Source organism: Condylura cristata, unplaced genomic scaffold (genome assembly GCF_000260355.1).
Source record: "Condylura cristata isolate star-nosed mole 26May11 unplaced genomic scaffold, ConCri1.0 scaffold00045, whole genome shotgun sequence".
NCBI classification, from domain to species: domain Eukaryota; kingdom Metazoa; phylum Chordata; class Mammalia; order Eulipotyphla; family Talpidae; genus Condylura; species Condylura cristata.
The window spans coordinates 2,125,927-2,140,865 of record NW_004567146.1 but is presented as its reverse complement, the minus strand read 5'-3'; the positions used below and the strand labels follow the sequence as shown (position 1 = coordinate 2,140,865).

At 41.3% G+C, this 14,939-nt stretch overlaps 1 protein-coding gene and 2 gene segments (V, D, J or C); all 3 read left to right on the top strand.

The window, feature by feature from the left end:
- Nucleotides 1-1,570, top strand: part of LOC105854509 — a 3,525-nt gene extending 1,955 nt beyond the window's left edge. Inside the window, 1 exon segment of the V gene segment in view lies at nucleotides 1,150-1,570. Coding sequence covers nucleotides 1,150-1,570 — 421 coding nt within the window.
- Nucleotides 1,571-4,377: 2,807 nt separating this feature from the next.
- LOC105854508 lies at nucleotides 4,378-5,126 on the top strand. The segment is given in 2 exon segments: nucleotides 4,378-4,507; nucleotides 4,828-5,126. Coding segments are annotated over 2 exon segments (429 nt in total).
- Nucleotides 5,127-10,457: 5,331 nt separating this feature from the next.
- The window catches only part of LOC101633225, a 25,063-nt gene continuing 20,581 nt past the window's right edge, over nucleotides 10,458-14,939 (top strand). The window contains exons 1-2 of the mRNA XM_012733999.1: nucleotides 10,458-10,829; nucleotides 14,672-14,786. Coding sequence (XP_012589453.1) covers nucleotides 10,458-10,829; nucleotides 14,672-14,786 — 487 coding nt within the window. The remainder of the gene's footprint in view (nucleotides 10,830-14,671; nucleotides 14,787-14,939) is intronic.

The window sequence follows — 14,939 nt, the reverse complement described above, 5'->3', positions numbered from 1 at the left end:
AAGAACCTAGACGTGGCAATAAAATGATAACAAAACCCAAAAACCTCTGAAGTGCACAATCATTCCAAATCATAATGACATTCCTCTGAATTTATTCTAAAACTTGTTTATATTTCAGTGGATCACAAGAAGGCAAAAAAAAAAAAAATGCTAACTAAGGAAACAAAGCTGAATTCTGCTCAGAAATGTCATGGTATAAGTATCCACCATGTGCTAGGAAGAGAGAAGCTGAGGGGAAATACCACCCATGATTTAGGTTTCCAAAGACCCATCCTGACAGCTAATTGTTGTAATAAAGCTAGCTCCTCACACCACGACTTCACTGCTTCCTTCCTCCTCGGGAGACTGACTCTGTTCAAGGCTGAGATCATTGGCGTCCAATGAAATAAACTTTCATTTTAAGCGCTTGAGGAAAAAAAAAAACACAAAAACCAGAAGTGAAGATATGTCAATAGAACAGACTCTGGAGAGAGCAGGTTAACTTTCCTCTGAGTTACCATCTTGCCCAAAAGGGGGCGGATGTTTTTAACACATACACATTCTGAGCTCACATTCATCTTTTCACTCTGACCTTAAATTTTTCTTATGCTAAGCAGTCAAGACCCAAGGACACCAGAGACTCTGGGAATGCACTCCCCTCCAGCACTAGTGATTGTGTTATTCTTCATGTTTGGTGAGTAAAGGGGCACATAAAATTTTTAGTCTTTTCTTCCATTATGTTGCTCTAATTTTTTCAGAGACTTATTTATTTTTTCATACAGAACTGGGGTACAGACCAGAGGAGCAGGAGCTGTGAAAGGCTTCCCCAGAGAAAGAGTGGGGAGCAGAACATGCAGACTGACAAAGTACACTGCTGAGGGGAGCAGTGGGTGGGTCAGAAGAAGTTACCTACATGCCATGCATGTAGGTAACTTCTGAGGCCAGGGATCGAACTCACACTGAAGTGGCTGTCGCTAGCTTGCAGTGCTGAGTCCTAACCTGAGTCCTAACCAGAGAGGGCCCAGTTGCTCTAATTTTTAACAACAAATTCTGCTAAGAGATGGAACCCAAATCATATCCTGAATAACCAAAACTGTTGTTTTTCTCTTTCAGGAGGAAGCAACGGAGACTCAGTGAACCAGACTGAAGGCCAAATGACCTGCTCTGAAGGGAACTCTGACTGTGAAGTGCCTTTACTCAGCCTCAGGGTACCCAGCTATGTTCTGTCTGGTATGTCCAGTATCCCGGACAGAGTCTGCAAATCCTTCTGAAAGCTGTAGCGGACAAGGACAAGGCAAGAAGCAAAGGTTTTGAAGCCACCTACCAGAAAGACTCTAATTCCTTCCACTTGAAGAAAGCCTCAGCGCAAGAGTCAGACTCAGCTGTGTACTACTGTGCCCTGAGTGACACAGTGACAGAAACTGCAGGGGGAGCTGAGTGCAAACTGAGCAGCAGAAGGGGCCTGGCTGCCGAGTGTTTTTGTTTCTACTCTGTTCAGGACCAGGAGTTGGCCCACTACTGTGGTCACTCAGGGCTCTGTCCAGCACGCCCATTGGTGGGAAGAGCATCCAGACCAACCCTGGAAGCATAATAGGAGAACAGGAAGTAAAAGTGCCTCTAGGAGATGTTTGAATGGTGTGAGTGAAAGTGGCATGTCACCATTGTTTCTGAATCACAGCTGAAATTTGTGATTTTTGAAAATGTAAAACCTCAAGATGAATGAAATGGTCTTTGTGCTCATCTTAATATAAAATTCTAACTCCCTGACCGTGTCCCATTGGCACACCTGTAACAGATGACTTTACAGGTGTTTCACATCTACCTGATGAACTGAGGCAAGCAGGGGTGATTCCTAGCTTCAGCCCCCAAACAATGTAATCTTTTCTTAAATAAAAATTATTTGTCATTGATTTACAAAACTACTTAGACTTTGCGATTATGACTTCACACCCTGATGTGTGTCTATGTCTTACCATACTGATAGGGGCTAGGAAGGCGGAGATTGGGTAAGACACTATGCAAGGTATAGTAGAAACCTGCCTGTCTGTTCTGAGCTCATCTCTAGTCCAAGGACACACCTGGAGGAGTGCAGGGAGCCCATGACCTTGGAAGCCCAGACTCAGCATGCCGGGGTGTGCTTAGGCCCAGTGGCCAGGAGGGCGATTAGGAGCTCTGGGTGCTGGAGTCACCAGCACCTGGCAGCGGTGAAGGCCCACTACTGCTGAACTCTCTTTGTTCAACTCACTATAACAGTCCAGCTGAAAATGAAATGTTAGGATGGTTTCTTCAGGGTGTTAACATTCCCCCCACCAACCCCATCGTCCAGATTGCTGGCTGTCTGATTAAATAGCACCTTAAGGACTTTATTGGCATTTGGTATGGGCATCTGGCATTTGGTGGTCCTGTTTTTAGGTTACAGTCTCTACCACTAGAATCTCAGTGCCACTCCCACTGCCAGACTGACCACCATCCTCCTCCTCTCCCATTTCCTTTCCCTTTAGTAACCGCTGTCTTTTTTCAAGAGTCTAAGGTTATTTTTTTTTTTTTGGAAACTTTTATTCTTTTTTTTAGAAGATTTATTTATTTATGCATACAGAATTGGAGAACAGGCCAGAGGTGCAGGGGTGGTGAGAGGATTCACCAGAGACAGAGTGGGGAGCAGAACAGGTAGATTGATTAAGTACACTGCTGAGGGGAGCAGTAGGCGGGTCAGAGAGGTCTGCCGTGCCATGTGGGTCACCTCCCTGGCTGGGGATCGAACTGGTGCTGAAGTGGCTGCGGCCAGATTTGCAATCCTGAACCTTAACCCATTGTGCCACCACCGAGGGCCGAGAACAGTTGATTCTTAAAGGAAGAAATATAAGATAGGAGGGAGGAGAAAGGCTGACATTGACCACTCATAGGGAGAAGACAGAATATTTCTTAGAGTGTTTTGGGGTGTGTATGTGAGGAAGTTACATGTTGGGCATAGCTTGGTGTTCTTTATGCACAGTATACAAAATTCCTATATCCTCTGCAATGAGAATAGTGCTCATCATTGTACAATCTCTTTGAATTTTTGTTAATAAATGAGTAGGAAATCCATTACTGCTATGTAAAAAGATCATTTTTTTCCTGCTGAAAAAATATTTTCAACAAAGAATTATTTATGTCAAGATCATAATCTTATGCCACATCATAATGTAAGCCACAGTACAAAGATCAGATAGAAGTTGTCCTCTTAGAGCTTGTAGTTCATAGACGGCTTCATGTTACCATCACATGCATAACATTTAATTCTCTCAAAATTGTTGTATACGCACACTCCCATTGTGCATAAACGGATGCCGAGCACAAAGTGTTTAAGTCACTTCCTCATGGCCACCTACATAGTTAGCAGAGCCAAAGCTCAAGTACACGTTTTCATGTCTTCAGTGTTGACCTAGAGTGTGTATAAGGGTGTTTATCACCACTAGTAGTAAGGCACAGGCTGGACAGAAATTAAAGAACATTTGTAGAACTGACTCTCAGATGGTCTTGTTGGCTTTTCTCCTTATTTTCATAGCATAACTCTTAGAGTAACTATAAATGTGTGTGGTAGATTCTGGCCTGTTCTCTGATGAGCAGGTTGGAGAACATTAGTCCCTTTCTTGTTGCAGAAAAAGATACAGGATAGAGAATCTAGAAGCAGTGCTAGGTGGTACACTGGGTAAAGAAAGTGCAGAAAGGAGCTAAGAGTCTTCTAGGTGTTTCTGGCCTCATATTTGTTGTGGAAATCATCTTTGAATAAAAATATGGTAGAGGACAATGCATGAGTGTCGAATGTGTGCGTGCACCTCACACACACACACACACACACACACACACAGCATCTTTTCAGCCAAAGAGCTTCAAAATCCCTCTGTGGAAGGAGAACAATAGGTAACTCCGGTCAAGGCTTAGTGATACAAGGTCATCATTGGGATCATGGGAGATCAGTAAAAATCCAGGCAGAAAATATTTCACTGTCAACTCATTCCCAAGTCTCCAATAAATCCACTTTCATTCTAGGAAATCCCCATTTCTACATAGGTGGCTTCTGTGTGGCAACTGGCTCAGGGGAAGGTTTCCAAGGCTGAGAAGTCATGGTGGGGAGGGGAGGAGGACAAGAAGGCAAAACCTTTGGAGAAGGTACAGGAATGTGGACACGTGCCCTTGGCTGTTGTACCCAAGCTGGCTCCTCTGCATCTTGAGCGGGGCGTCTGCAGAGAGCTATCACTTCATTCTGTTCCATCAAACTTGTACTGTAGGTTTGTCACATGCCACTTCTAAAGGACGCTTGAGTTAATAAACCGTCATAGCTTTGGGAAGAAAGAAACACACTGTGTGGAAATTTTGATGTATCTCAGAAAATGTCAGTGATGTGTTCACTACGTCTTCATGGGGCCTGGGGGTGTACAGGTCCCCATCTGGCCTCTGGAGGGCGATGTTGCACCAGGAGGTTCTGTGGATGGCCATCTTCTCAGCTCCTCCTCTGGCAGCAGGTCGAGTTCTTTGCAGACAGAGACAGGTGATGAGAATCAGACATCTGAAATCTCCACCCTCATCTCAGCATCTCAGCAGCCTCTGTATTATTATCCAAGCTAGGCACTTGTTAAGCCTAACTTTTCCCACATTCCCAATTGCCAAGGGAGTGCAACCATTTTCCTGGCGACTCAGGGGAGGACTTCCAGAAGAATCCACAGCTTTCCACTGCTCAGCCATGTTCCTGTTCCTCATCTCAGTACTGGAGATATTTACCCTGAGTGAGTAAAACTGTAGGTTTTGGTTGGAACTATTTCTTATAGCAAAATATGTGCTGCTTTCACTGATGAAACATTGATTTTGTAGGAGATGCCAGGGCCCAGACAGTGACCCAGCTGGACCCCCATGTTTTGGTCTCTGAAGGAAAATCACTGGAGCTGAGGTGCAACTATTCGTATAGTGGAATTCCTACTCGCTTCTGGTACGTCCAGTACCCCAACCAAGGCCTCCAGCTTCTCCTCCAGTCCTTTTCACCTGATCCCCTGGTTCAAGGCAGTAAAGATTTTGAAGCTGAATTTAATAAGACCAACTCTTCCTTCAACCTGAAAAAGTCCTCAGCCCACTGGGGAGACTCAGCCCAGTACTTCTGTGCTGTGACACAGTGACTGAGGCTGTGGGAGGAGCAGAGCACAAACCACACTTTGTGGTTTTTTTGAGTCGCAATCTCTTCAGCTGGTACTTTAAAGTCTCTTGCTTTTTGATTGCTAACAAAGCAAGAACTGAGCAGACCCTTAGAATTCCAGGTCTGACAAACTACTTCTGAAACATTTCCTTCATTGTAGAAACGGTATAATTGAGAGCAAACATTAGCTAGCACCTAGCCAGGGAATGGGTAGCTCAGTTCTATGACTGTAATGAACTGAATTCTGTCAATAGCAAGAATAATAAATAGAAGTAGAGTCTCCCCCAGTGTCTGACCCACTTTGATTTCAGTTTCGTAATCCTCTGAGCAGAGAACCCAGTCATAAATGCCTTGCTTTAGGTGTATGGGACTGAGAACTAATAAATAAGTGGGCTTTTTTTTTTTTTTAAAAAATGTTATTTTATTCTGAGAAAATATGGCAAAAATATGGCAAAGAATCTTCTTCTTCTTCTTCTTCTTCTTTTTTTTGTTTCCTATTTTCTAGTTGGATTGTTTGGGTTTTTACCATTCTCCCCTGCCCCATCCCTTAAGTCCTTTGACTCTTTCTTCCACCTTTTACCTTCACTTCAGAAACCTCACTTTGTTTACTAGTGTCTGTCAGCTTTTGCATTTCACTTTGTCCAGTCATCTGCATGTGAGTGTCCGACATTTGCCTTTGTGATTCTGACTTGCTTCCATTTTGTTGGAAATGGCAACATTTTCTAATATGTGCTATCTCACACATGTGAAATGATGTCTCATTTGGTTTTGACATATATTTTCCTTATTAAAAACAATGATGAGTCCTCTCTGGTGGTGCAGCGGGTTAAAGCACAGCACTATGATGCTAAAGCCACTTTACACGAGTTTGATTCCCAGCCAGGGTGGTGACCCACATGGCACAGAAGACCTCTCCTGACCTGACCACTGATCCCCTCAGCAGTGTATTTCAGTATGTCTGCCTGTTCTGCTCCCCACTCTGTCTCTGGTGAATCCTCTCACTGCCCCTGCACCTCTGTACCTCCGTTCTGTATGCATAAATAAATAAATTTTTAAACAAACAAACAAACAAAGATGAACATCTGTCCAAGCAACTATTAGCAATTTGAATAGTCTCTTTTTGAATGTCTGTTCAGATCTGCTACCCATTTACTAACTGACTTTTTTTTTTTTTTTTAAAGATTTATTTATTTATACTTACAGAACTGGGGTACAGGCCAGAGGTGTGGTGGGTGAGAGGATTCACCAGAGACAGAGTGGGGAGCAGAACAGGCAGATCTACTGAAATACACTGCGGAGGGGAGCAGCAGGCAGGTCAGGAGAGGTCTGCTCTGCCGTGTGGGTCATCACCCTGGATGGGAATTGAACTCATGCTGTAGTGGCTTTGGAGAGCTTCCTAATGCGGTGCTTTAGCCAGTTGCTCCACCTGACTTGTTTGGTTTTTAATATTAAATCTAATAATTAAATATATACTATTGGGTAAATATTTTCTCTCATTCAGTAGGATGTCTTTTTTTCTATTTATATTTTCTCTCACTGTGTAAACTTTTTAATTTGAAAGAATAGCAATTATTCTTCTTAAATTTTATTTCTCTTGCTGTATGAGTCAAGTTTCCAAAAACATCTTTATCAATGATGTTATGAAACATATTACCAGTGTTTTCTTCTATATATTTCCTTGTTCCTGGTCTTATAATTAAGTCTTTAATTCACTTAGAATTTATTGTTATACATGGACTCAACTTCATTTTTTCACATGTAGCTCTATAGTTTTTTTCATCACCATTTGTTAAAGAAATACCTTTCCCAACTGTATGTTCTTTGTCATAAATTAAATACTAATACACACTTGGATTTATTTCCAGCCTTTTTAATTCTGTTCCATTGATTCATGTATCTACTTTTACTCTAATACCACATTGTTTTTACTACTTTTGCTTTATAGTGTAGCTTAAAACCAGGTAATGTGATGCCTCTGTTTCTCTCCCTTTTTTGCAAGATTGCTATTTGAGGTCCATTATGCTTTCTGTTTATTTTGGTGTTATTTATATCTTCCCCTCTGGAAGACTCAATTCTGCAGTCAAATTGTTATTGTTTTGGTTTTATCTGACATTTTGTTTGTTTATTGATATAGTATATATGAGTGACACTACTTGGTGTCATGACCACTTGGTATACTTGGTATTTCATGTTATTGATTTTTGTATGTTGATTTGTAAACTGGCACTTTGCCATATTTATATTTTCTAATGGCTTTTTTTTTTTTTAAGATTTATTTATTTGTGCATACAGAACTGGGGGACCAGAGGCTCAGGGGTGGTGAGAGGCTTCACCAGAGACAGAATGGGAAGCAGAGCAGTGTGATCGATGAAGTACACTGCTGAGGGGGGCAGCGGGCGGGTCAGGAGAGGTCTGCCGCGCCATGTGGTCACCTCCGGGGCACGCGGGAATCGAACTCATGGGGAAGTGGCTTTAGCTTCTCAGTGCTGTGCTTTAACCCGCTGCGCCACCAGGGAGCGCCCCAATAGCTTTTTGATGGTGGGTTTTTTTTTTTTTTTTTTTCATTTAGGCAATATATTATATTGCTTGCAAATAATGGTAGTTTCACTTTTTTTCCAAACTGGATTTTAAAAATTTCTTCTTGTTGTCTGATTGATCTAGCTAAAACGTCTAATGCTAAATTAAAAAGAAGTTGTGACAGTGGACATTCTTGTATTGTTTCTGATCTCAAAGCCAAAACTTTATACTTTTCACCATTAAGTATTATGTTGGCTGTGGGATTGTGATATATGATCTCTATTAGGTTAAGATAGGTTCCTTCTATTTCCATCTTGCTTAGAGTTTTTAATCATATGGTGATGAATCTTATCAAATGTTTCTTTTCATATATTGATATATTCATATGGTTTTAATCTTGCTTTTGTTGATAGAATGTGTAACATTGATTGATTTACATATATTAAGCCATCTTTGTATTCTTGGAATAAGTCCCATTTCATTGTGGTGTGTAATTTTTGTACTGTACTGTTGAATTTTATTTGCTAGTGTTATTCCTCCATCATTTGGTGCATATATATAATTATAACTATAACTATATATATTGTTTTATTAGGCTTTTTATTCTTTTTATTCATGAATATAATTTATTCAGAATATAATGTCCATCTCTACCTCTTATCACCTTTTAAAATTGTATCTGATATAAGTATAGCTGTTCCTCATACTTTTGATTGCCTTTGGCTGGTAGGATTGTCTTTCAATTATCTGTGCATGTTATTGTTGGCAACATGAGTTTCCTGTAAACAAGAGAAGGTTGATGTTTGGTTTTGAAACCAAACATTCTATACCCTTTAATTGGTGTTTGTTTACAAGGTTTTCTTCTTTCTCTTTGTGCTTTTAATATTCTCTTCTTGTCATTGGCTGTCAGTTGTTTTCTTACAATGTGTACTGGAGTATGTTGTCTGGTTTATTTTGTTTCATAAAAACAATCAGAAAAGTAACCTTCCTGGTGGTGCTGTGGGTTGGAGCGCTGCACTGTGAAACTAAGCCAAGCTGTGGCCGCTTCAGTGCGAGTTCCATCCCCGCCCAGGAGTTGACCAACATGGCACAACAGACCTCACCTGTCTCGCCTGCTGCTCCCCTCAGAAGTGTACTTTGTCGATTTGCCTGCTCTGCTCCCCACTGTTTCTGGTGAATCCTCTCACTGCCCCTGCATCTCTGGCCTGTACCCCATTTCTGTATGCATAAATAAAATATTTTTAAAAAAGTACTCACGTGGCACAAGATGAGCATTGTCAAAATATTTCAAGATTTTAACTTCCATGAAATGTTACTTTGAAAGTAGAAATTGGTTCATCTTCAGTCCCTATTCATTATAGGCAGTTATTTTGTTTTCTGACCATCTCTCTGCATTTCCTTCATCAGGGCACATGGGGATGAGGTGGTGTGACTGCTGAGCTAATTCATCTGAAATGGTTAGTTCTAGTCCACTAGGGGGCACTCTAGGCTTTATTAAAAAGGAAGACTTTAGGTTAGAAGAATCTGAGGACTGATGGTATCAAATAGTTGAACAATTTTAAGTGAAGATTAGAGAACATGTGAGCCTAAAAAATATATATAGAAAAGAGGGGAGGGTGCCTGTAAACAATACATCTCAGGTATTCAGTTTTGCCAGCTTATATAAACTTGAAAAGACTGGAGCACATATTCTATATGTATGGTAAGGATGATCCCCTGAGCAGAGATACAAGACTATTACTGGACACATGAGCATGGAAGAATACAAGACACCACTCTATTCACTGTTTTAATTTTTTAAGACCAAAGTTCTTGAAATTCATGGACCTAGAATTTATTTTGACATCCCAGATATCCCTTCATTTATCTCCCTTGAGGCATCAATTAGTAAGAATAATGAGGACAATAGAAGAATGAACAAAAAAGAGAGACACAAAGAAAAGAAGCGGAGAGATAGTATAATACTTGGCTTGACCACCAATGTGTTTCCTGATCAGAATTAGCTGTGCGGGTCAGGACAGGAGAAGAGGAGAGTGGACATGGTACACATATCTTACTTTTCACCAATACTTGTTGGAATCATTTTCTATGCAGTGAGCACCTACATGCCCTGTATTTCTGGAATGCTCCTGATTTCACAAAATATATTTTCTTCCTCAATACACAATGCAACATATCAGAGTATCTCCATTAGAATTTTCTTATAACTGGACCCTTAAACCTAAGACAAAATAGCAACTTGGGAAATTGGGTCACTCTCCTGACTCTGCTCTAAGGCTTGATTATTTTTCAAAGCAAATGTTAACCCAATTGAGACAATGAATTGTTTTCAGAAATATGAGTCTCTCTTCCTCACATACTAACCCTCACACTTTTCTTACATAAAGTGTTTTAATAGATATGTTCTTATAACATCATATACTGTCTATAGAACCCTCACCCACTCTGCACTGTTTGCTTCCACAGTTTGCTGAGATTACCTTGCAGTCTCAGTGGGACGCTGTGGGTGGTGTTTCCTGTTCAGGTGATGGCAGAGCTCAGATGGAATTGGTCCTCATGATTCTGGTAGAACATGCTGACTGCACCCAGGCAAAATTGACACCATCCAGAGCAAGGGTGACGGCACCCAAGCTACAGGGCAAGGATCATGAGACACTGGGGTGCTCTGCTGGGGCTTCTGTGGGTCCACACTGTCTGTGAGTTGGGGCCGTCCCAGATGGGGGCTGGAGAGAGCCACAGCTGACAGTGGGGGAGGGGAGGGACGCTGACGCGGGGCTCCTAGCGGTCCTCCACACTCATGGGTGTTTCTCCGGCTTTTTTACAAACTCAGTGTGACGGCCCATTGGGATTATATGTATCTGTTTTTCTCTTTGTCCTGAAAGGTGCGCAGGTGGAGCAGAGTCCTCCATCGCTGAGTCTCCAGGAGGGAAAAAACTTCACTCTGAAGTGCAACACCTCTATGAGCGTGCAAGGTGTGCAGTGGTTCCAACAGAAGCCCGGGGGCAGCCTGGTCACCCTGTTTTACACAGCTTCAGAGACTCCGAAGCATAAGGGAAGGCGAAGCACCATATTGCATTTTAATGATAAGAACAGCAGCCTGCTCATCGTGGACTCCCAGCTGGAGGATTCAGGCACCTACTTTTGTGCTATGCAGGCACAGTGCTCCAGGGTGAGCTGCAGCCTGTACCCAAACTGCAGCTGGGCCTCAGCCCCTCCGCTTCCTGGAGGTGGGGGCATGCCTGTGTCTCTGTAGGCTGATAGATAAATTATTACAGAATAAAGCTGTTTATTTGAACTTTGCTGTAAGCTTTTTGGAGAGATTATAGTTCTCCAGAGTTTAGAATCTCTACTTTTACGAATAGCTGCAATATTGGAAAGCAGATATCTGTAGGTTTCGAAATAAAAAAGATATATAATAGGTTAAGTATAAGACAACACTTTAGGTGAACCTCAACTACTTTAACAAATCAATTATTAACCAGCCCTGGCTTGGAATTTTGAACATCCAAAATGTTGGAAGGAGAGAGGCAGAAAGTAGAACACAATCAGATTGTTTGAGAAGGTAGTTTTTGCTTTGCATATTAGTAAGTTCATCCACCTCCTTCAGGTGCTACATGTTGCTGTATTTTTTTTCTTAGAAGAAATACATATGTTATATAAGAAATACATGTTATAGATATAAGAACTAAATCTCCAGAAAGGAACATCCTGTTTTCCCATGGGATAAGATTCTCAAATCTTTCATTAGGCAAATTTTTCTATTCTTATAGTGATGCTCTTGTTTAGCACTTACCCTTGCAAATTATGGTATCTGAGGTTAGGGGCCATCAGACCTAGTAGAGTGTAGGTGTGTGGGGATACCAATGGCCACGAGCAGAGTCACTTTAAAGGAAGAGAGCCAAAGCCAGCAGGCATTTGAAATATTGAGTGTTCTTTCCTCACTCTGATCTTCGCTTACAAGTATTTTTTGAAAGAGTTTTTCTCCATAGCAGACAAATGAGGGTAGTTGATTAGATTGAATAGGCAGACATAGTTTTAGTGAAAGAGTGACTCCTTTCACATAGTGGCTGCCATGTTAAGTTCTCATGAGTGAGCACAAGCGTCCAATTTTTGCTTATCTTTACCATCACTTTTTAAAATTTTTTTTTGGTTTTTATTTTTCTTTTGCGAAGTAGGCATCCCAATGGTTTGAAGGTGGTGTCTCATCAGAGTTTGATTTGCATTTCCCTGACATTTAGCTGTTATTCAGATTTCAGAGGATGACACGGGCCTGATTGATAAAGTCAGGGCTTGGGAGGAGTCCAGGAAACATACAGCCTGTTTCAGACTCTGTTCACCAGGGGGCGCAGCTTCCCAACACACACATTTCCTGTGTGAAATGCAGGCCTGGGTTGATCATTTCTCTGTGACTTCCACTGTGGTTCCAGCTCAGTCTTTGATCTTTTGTCTCCCAGTCTATGGATAATTCACAAATCATGCAAATGTCCAGAGCACAAGAACAAGAAGCATTCCCCATACCCAATTCTTCATTAATGAAATTGCCACCAGAACCAGAACAGAGTTCCTCACTCATCGTCAAAGTAATTTGAAGAGATAACTGCACAGACAATGAGGTGGTCTCTTGCTCATTCTTGCAAATTCTTCCCCCATAGCTTGCTTCAGGCCAATATGGCACATACTGATATGCCTTGTCATACTTTTAGAGAGTTAACATGTAGCAGACAAGGTGGCATCAACCTAGTATCTTTCTGGAAGACTATTGTAGGAGTGATGCTAGGCAGGGTGAGTCTCCAGGTTTTGGTTCTTAATTAAGAAAGAACAGAATCTTGGATGTAAGCTGAACATTGGAAAAAGTATCATTTTTCCATGCTTCTTTCTTTGGTCAATGAGATGATAAACAAGGTGAAGGGGAGGAGCGAGAAAAATGAGTGAGGAGTGAACTCTTCACTAAATCATGAACAATGGTTTTTGCTTATTCTTTACCACATACATAGATCAGATGGCTTTCTAACAACAAGCACTCAAGTGAGAGAGTTTTCAGTTACCTGACAGTATTTTTTGCCTCTGTGTTTTTGGCAATGGTTATCCATCTTGACAGGTGTGACATTTCCCTGGTTAAATGTTATTGAGCTTAATTCACATACTCAGTTTTTTTGTGTCTTTTTGGATAATTGTCTATTAAGCTCCTTCAACTTTATTTTTGTAAATGATAAATTAGCTTTTCTTTGCTTTGTTTGTATTGTAGTAATTCCTTACTGACATAAGCTATCAACTTCTGTCGACAGACAAATTCCAGATGGAGGGGAAATGCTCTGAAAAATCAGAATTTCCATGCTAACTTATGTTATGACCTCCCTCTTTTGTAATGTCAAAATATTCTAAGCAACCATCAGCTTGCAACCGGACTGCCTAAGCCTCATAAGGTGCTGCCTGGCTCAGGTGAGCAAGTGCTGCCCAAGACAGGAAATTCCTCTTGAAAGGAAAATAATATTATAACTGGCTGGTTAATAAAAGCAATTATAACAAAATCAATATTGTAAGACAAGGCAGTACTAGAATATGTTAAAAAAACAATTAAAGTTCTTTTACTGCCCAGATGAAAACCCAAATCTTATCACTCTACTCTCATACTTAAGCTTTTATTGCTCAGTCTTTAAATGAGGAATCTTACTATCTCCCTTAGTGATTTATCTACCAGGAAACTCCTCCCACCCTAGTCTGTGACTTGACTTTACCCTCTTTCACAACTCAACTTGGCTGAAGACCTTACTTTATCCTCTTTCCCATCTCCAGCCCAGCCTCCCGCCCAGCCTCCACCCTAGACCTCCACTTTACTTTACCCTCTAAGATGTTTCAATGAGAATGAAGATCAATAAATAGCATTTAAGGTTTAAAGGGACTTTATTTTAGCCAATCATCACTGTGGTAAATATAACAAAGATAGCCTTAAATTTTATGATTTTATGTACCTATCTTTAATAGATTGATTTTAAGAATAATGAATGTTCTATCTCAGCTAAAGGTCAATATGACTCTAAACTGTTCTTAGAAAACAAGATGATTGTAATCTCTCAGCCCAGTCCATCTGCTAATGTCATCCCACTGCTTGCTCCTAATGTTATAGGCCGGCAAATCTGTTATAGGGCAGGGGGAGAGGGACAAAACTGGCCGGGACCCATGGAAAAGGGTCAGAAATGGCCAGACAAATCTGGGAGGAAAAGAGCAAAATCAAAATCAGTATAAACACTGCCATAGTCACCTCCCTACAGGTCTCTCACCCACATCTGCCTTAACCAGTCCAGGGTCGAAACAAGCACAGTTTCTTCATCACATGCTTGCTGCTCCATGTGGCTTCCTCAGGTCTCCTTGTTCTCCATCTGGCTTCCTTCTCTTCTCTGCTGATTCCTTCTCTTCTCTCCTTTTTCTCTGCTCAGCTCCACCCTCCTTCTGGGTGGGGCAGGGAACCTGGAACTTCCCCTTTTCCTAGGGACCACCCTGTTACACTAATGTATAAAATAAACTTCTAAGAGCAGAACAGGAAGACTTGCACCCAACTCTGATTCCCCTGTCTTCCTCACGCCACTCCCCTCTCCCCTGCTTTAGGAATCTCCACTTGCCCGATGCTGCTCCCACCTTAAGACCCTGCTGTTCTGCCCCCCAACAACCTGTGATTAGAATGGCTCCCAACACCTTACAAGTTTTTTTTTTTTTTTAATATTTACTCCTTTGCCATATGTGTTTGCAATTTGTTCTATCGGTTGACTTGCTGATTGCTTCCTTAGTTATGCAGAGGTTTTTTAGACTGATGTTGCCCCATCATGTTAATTTGTTTCTGTTTCCTATGTGCACAAAAATTTTCTTTTCAGAAAACAACTCTTAGATTATTGATTTTTCCATTGTTTGAATATTTTCTGCTCTAGTTTTTTAAAAATCCTTCCTTTCTAGATTTTAGGCTTACTTTTGATGATGAGAATTTCCTACCTTCTTTTACTGTGTTTTTACAATAAATAGTTCATGGAAGAATCCAAAATTAAAAGAATGGGTGTTGGGTGGTGTGGGTCCGCTAATCCTAAGCGGCCTGTTGGGCCAGCATCTTGCTACCTGCAGTTCTGCATTCCTGTGCAAGGTCAGAAATGCCCTTCAGAAACTGGTCAATCAGTCATAGTGTAACAGGGTGATCCCTAGGAAAAGGGGAAGTTCCAGGTTCCCTGCCCCACCCAGAAGGAGGGTGGAGCTGAGCAGAGAAAAAGGAGAGAAGAGAAGGAATGAGCAGAGAAGA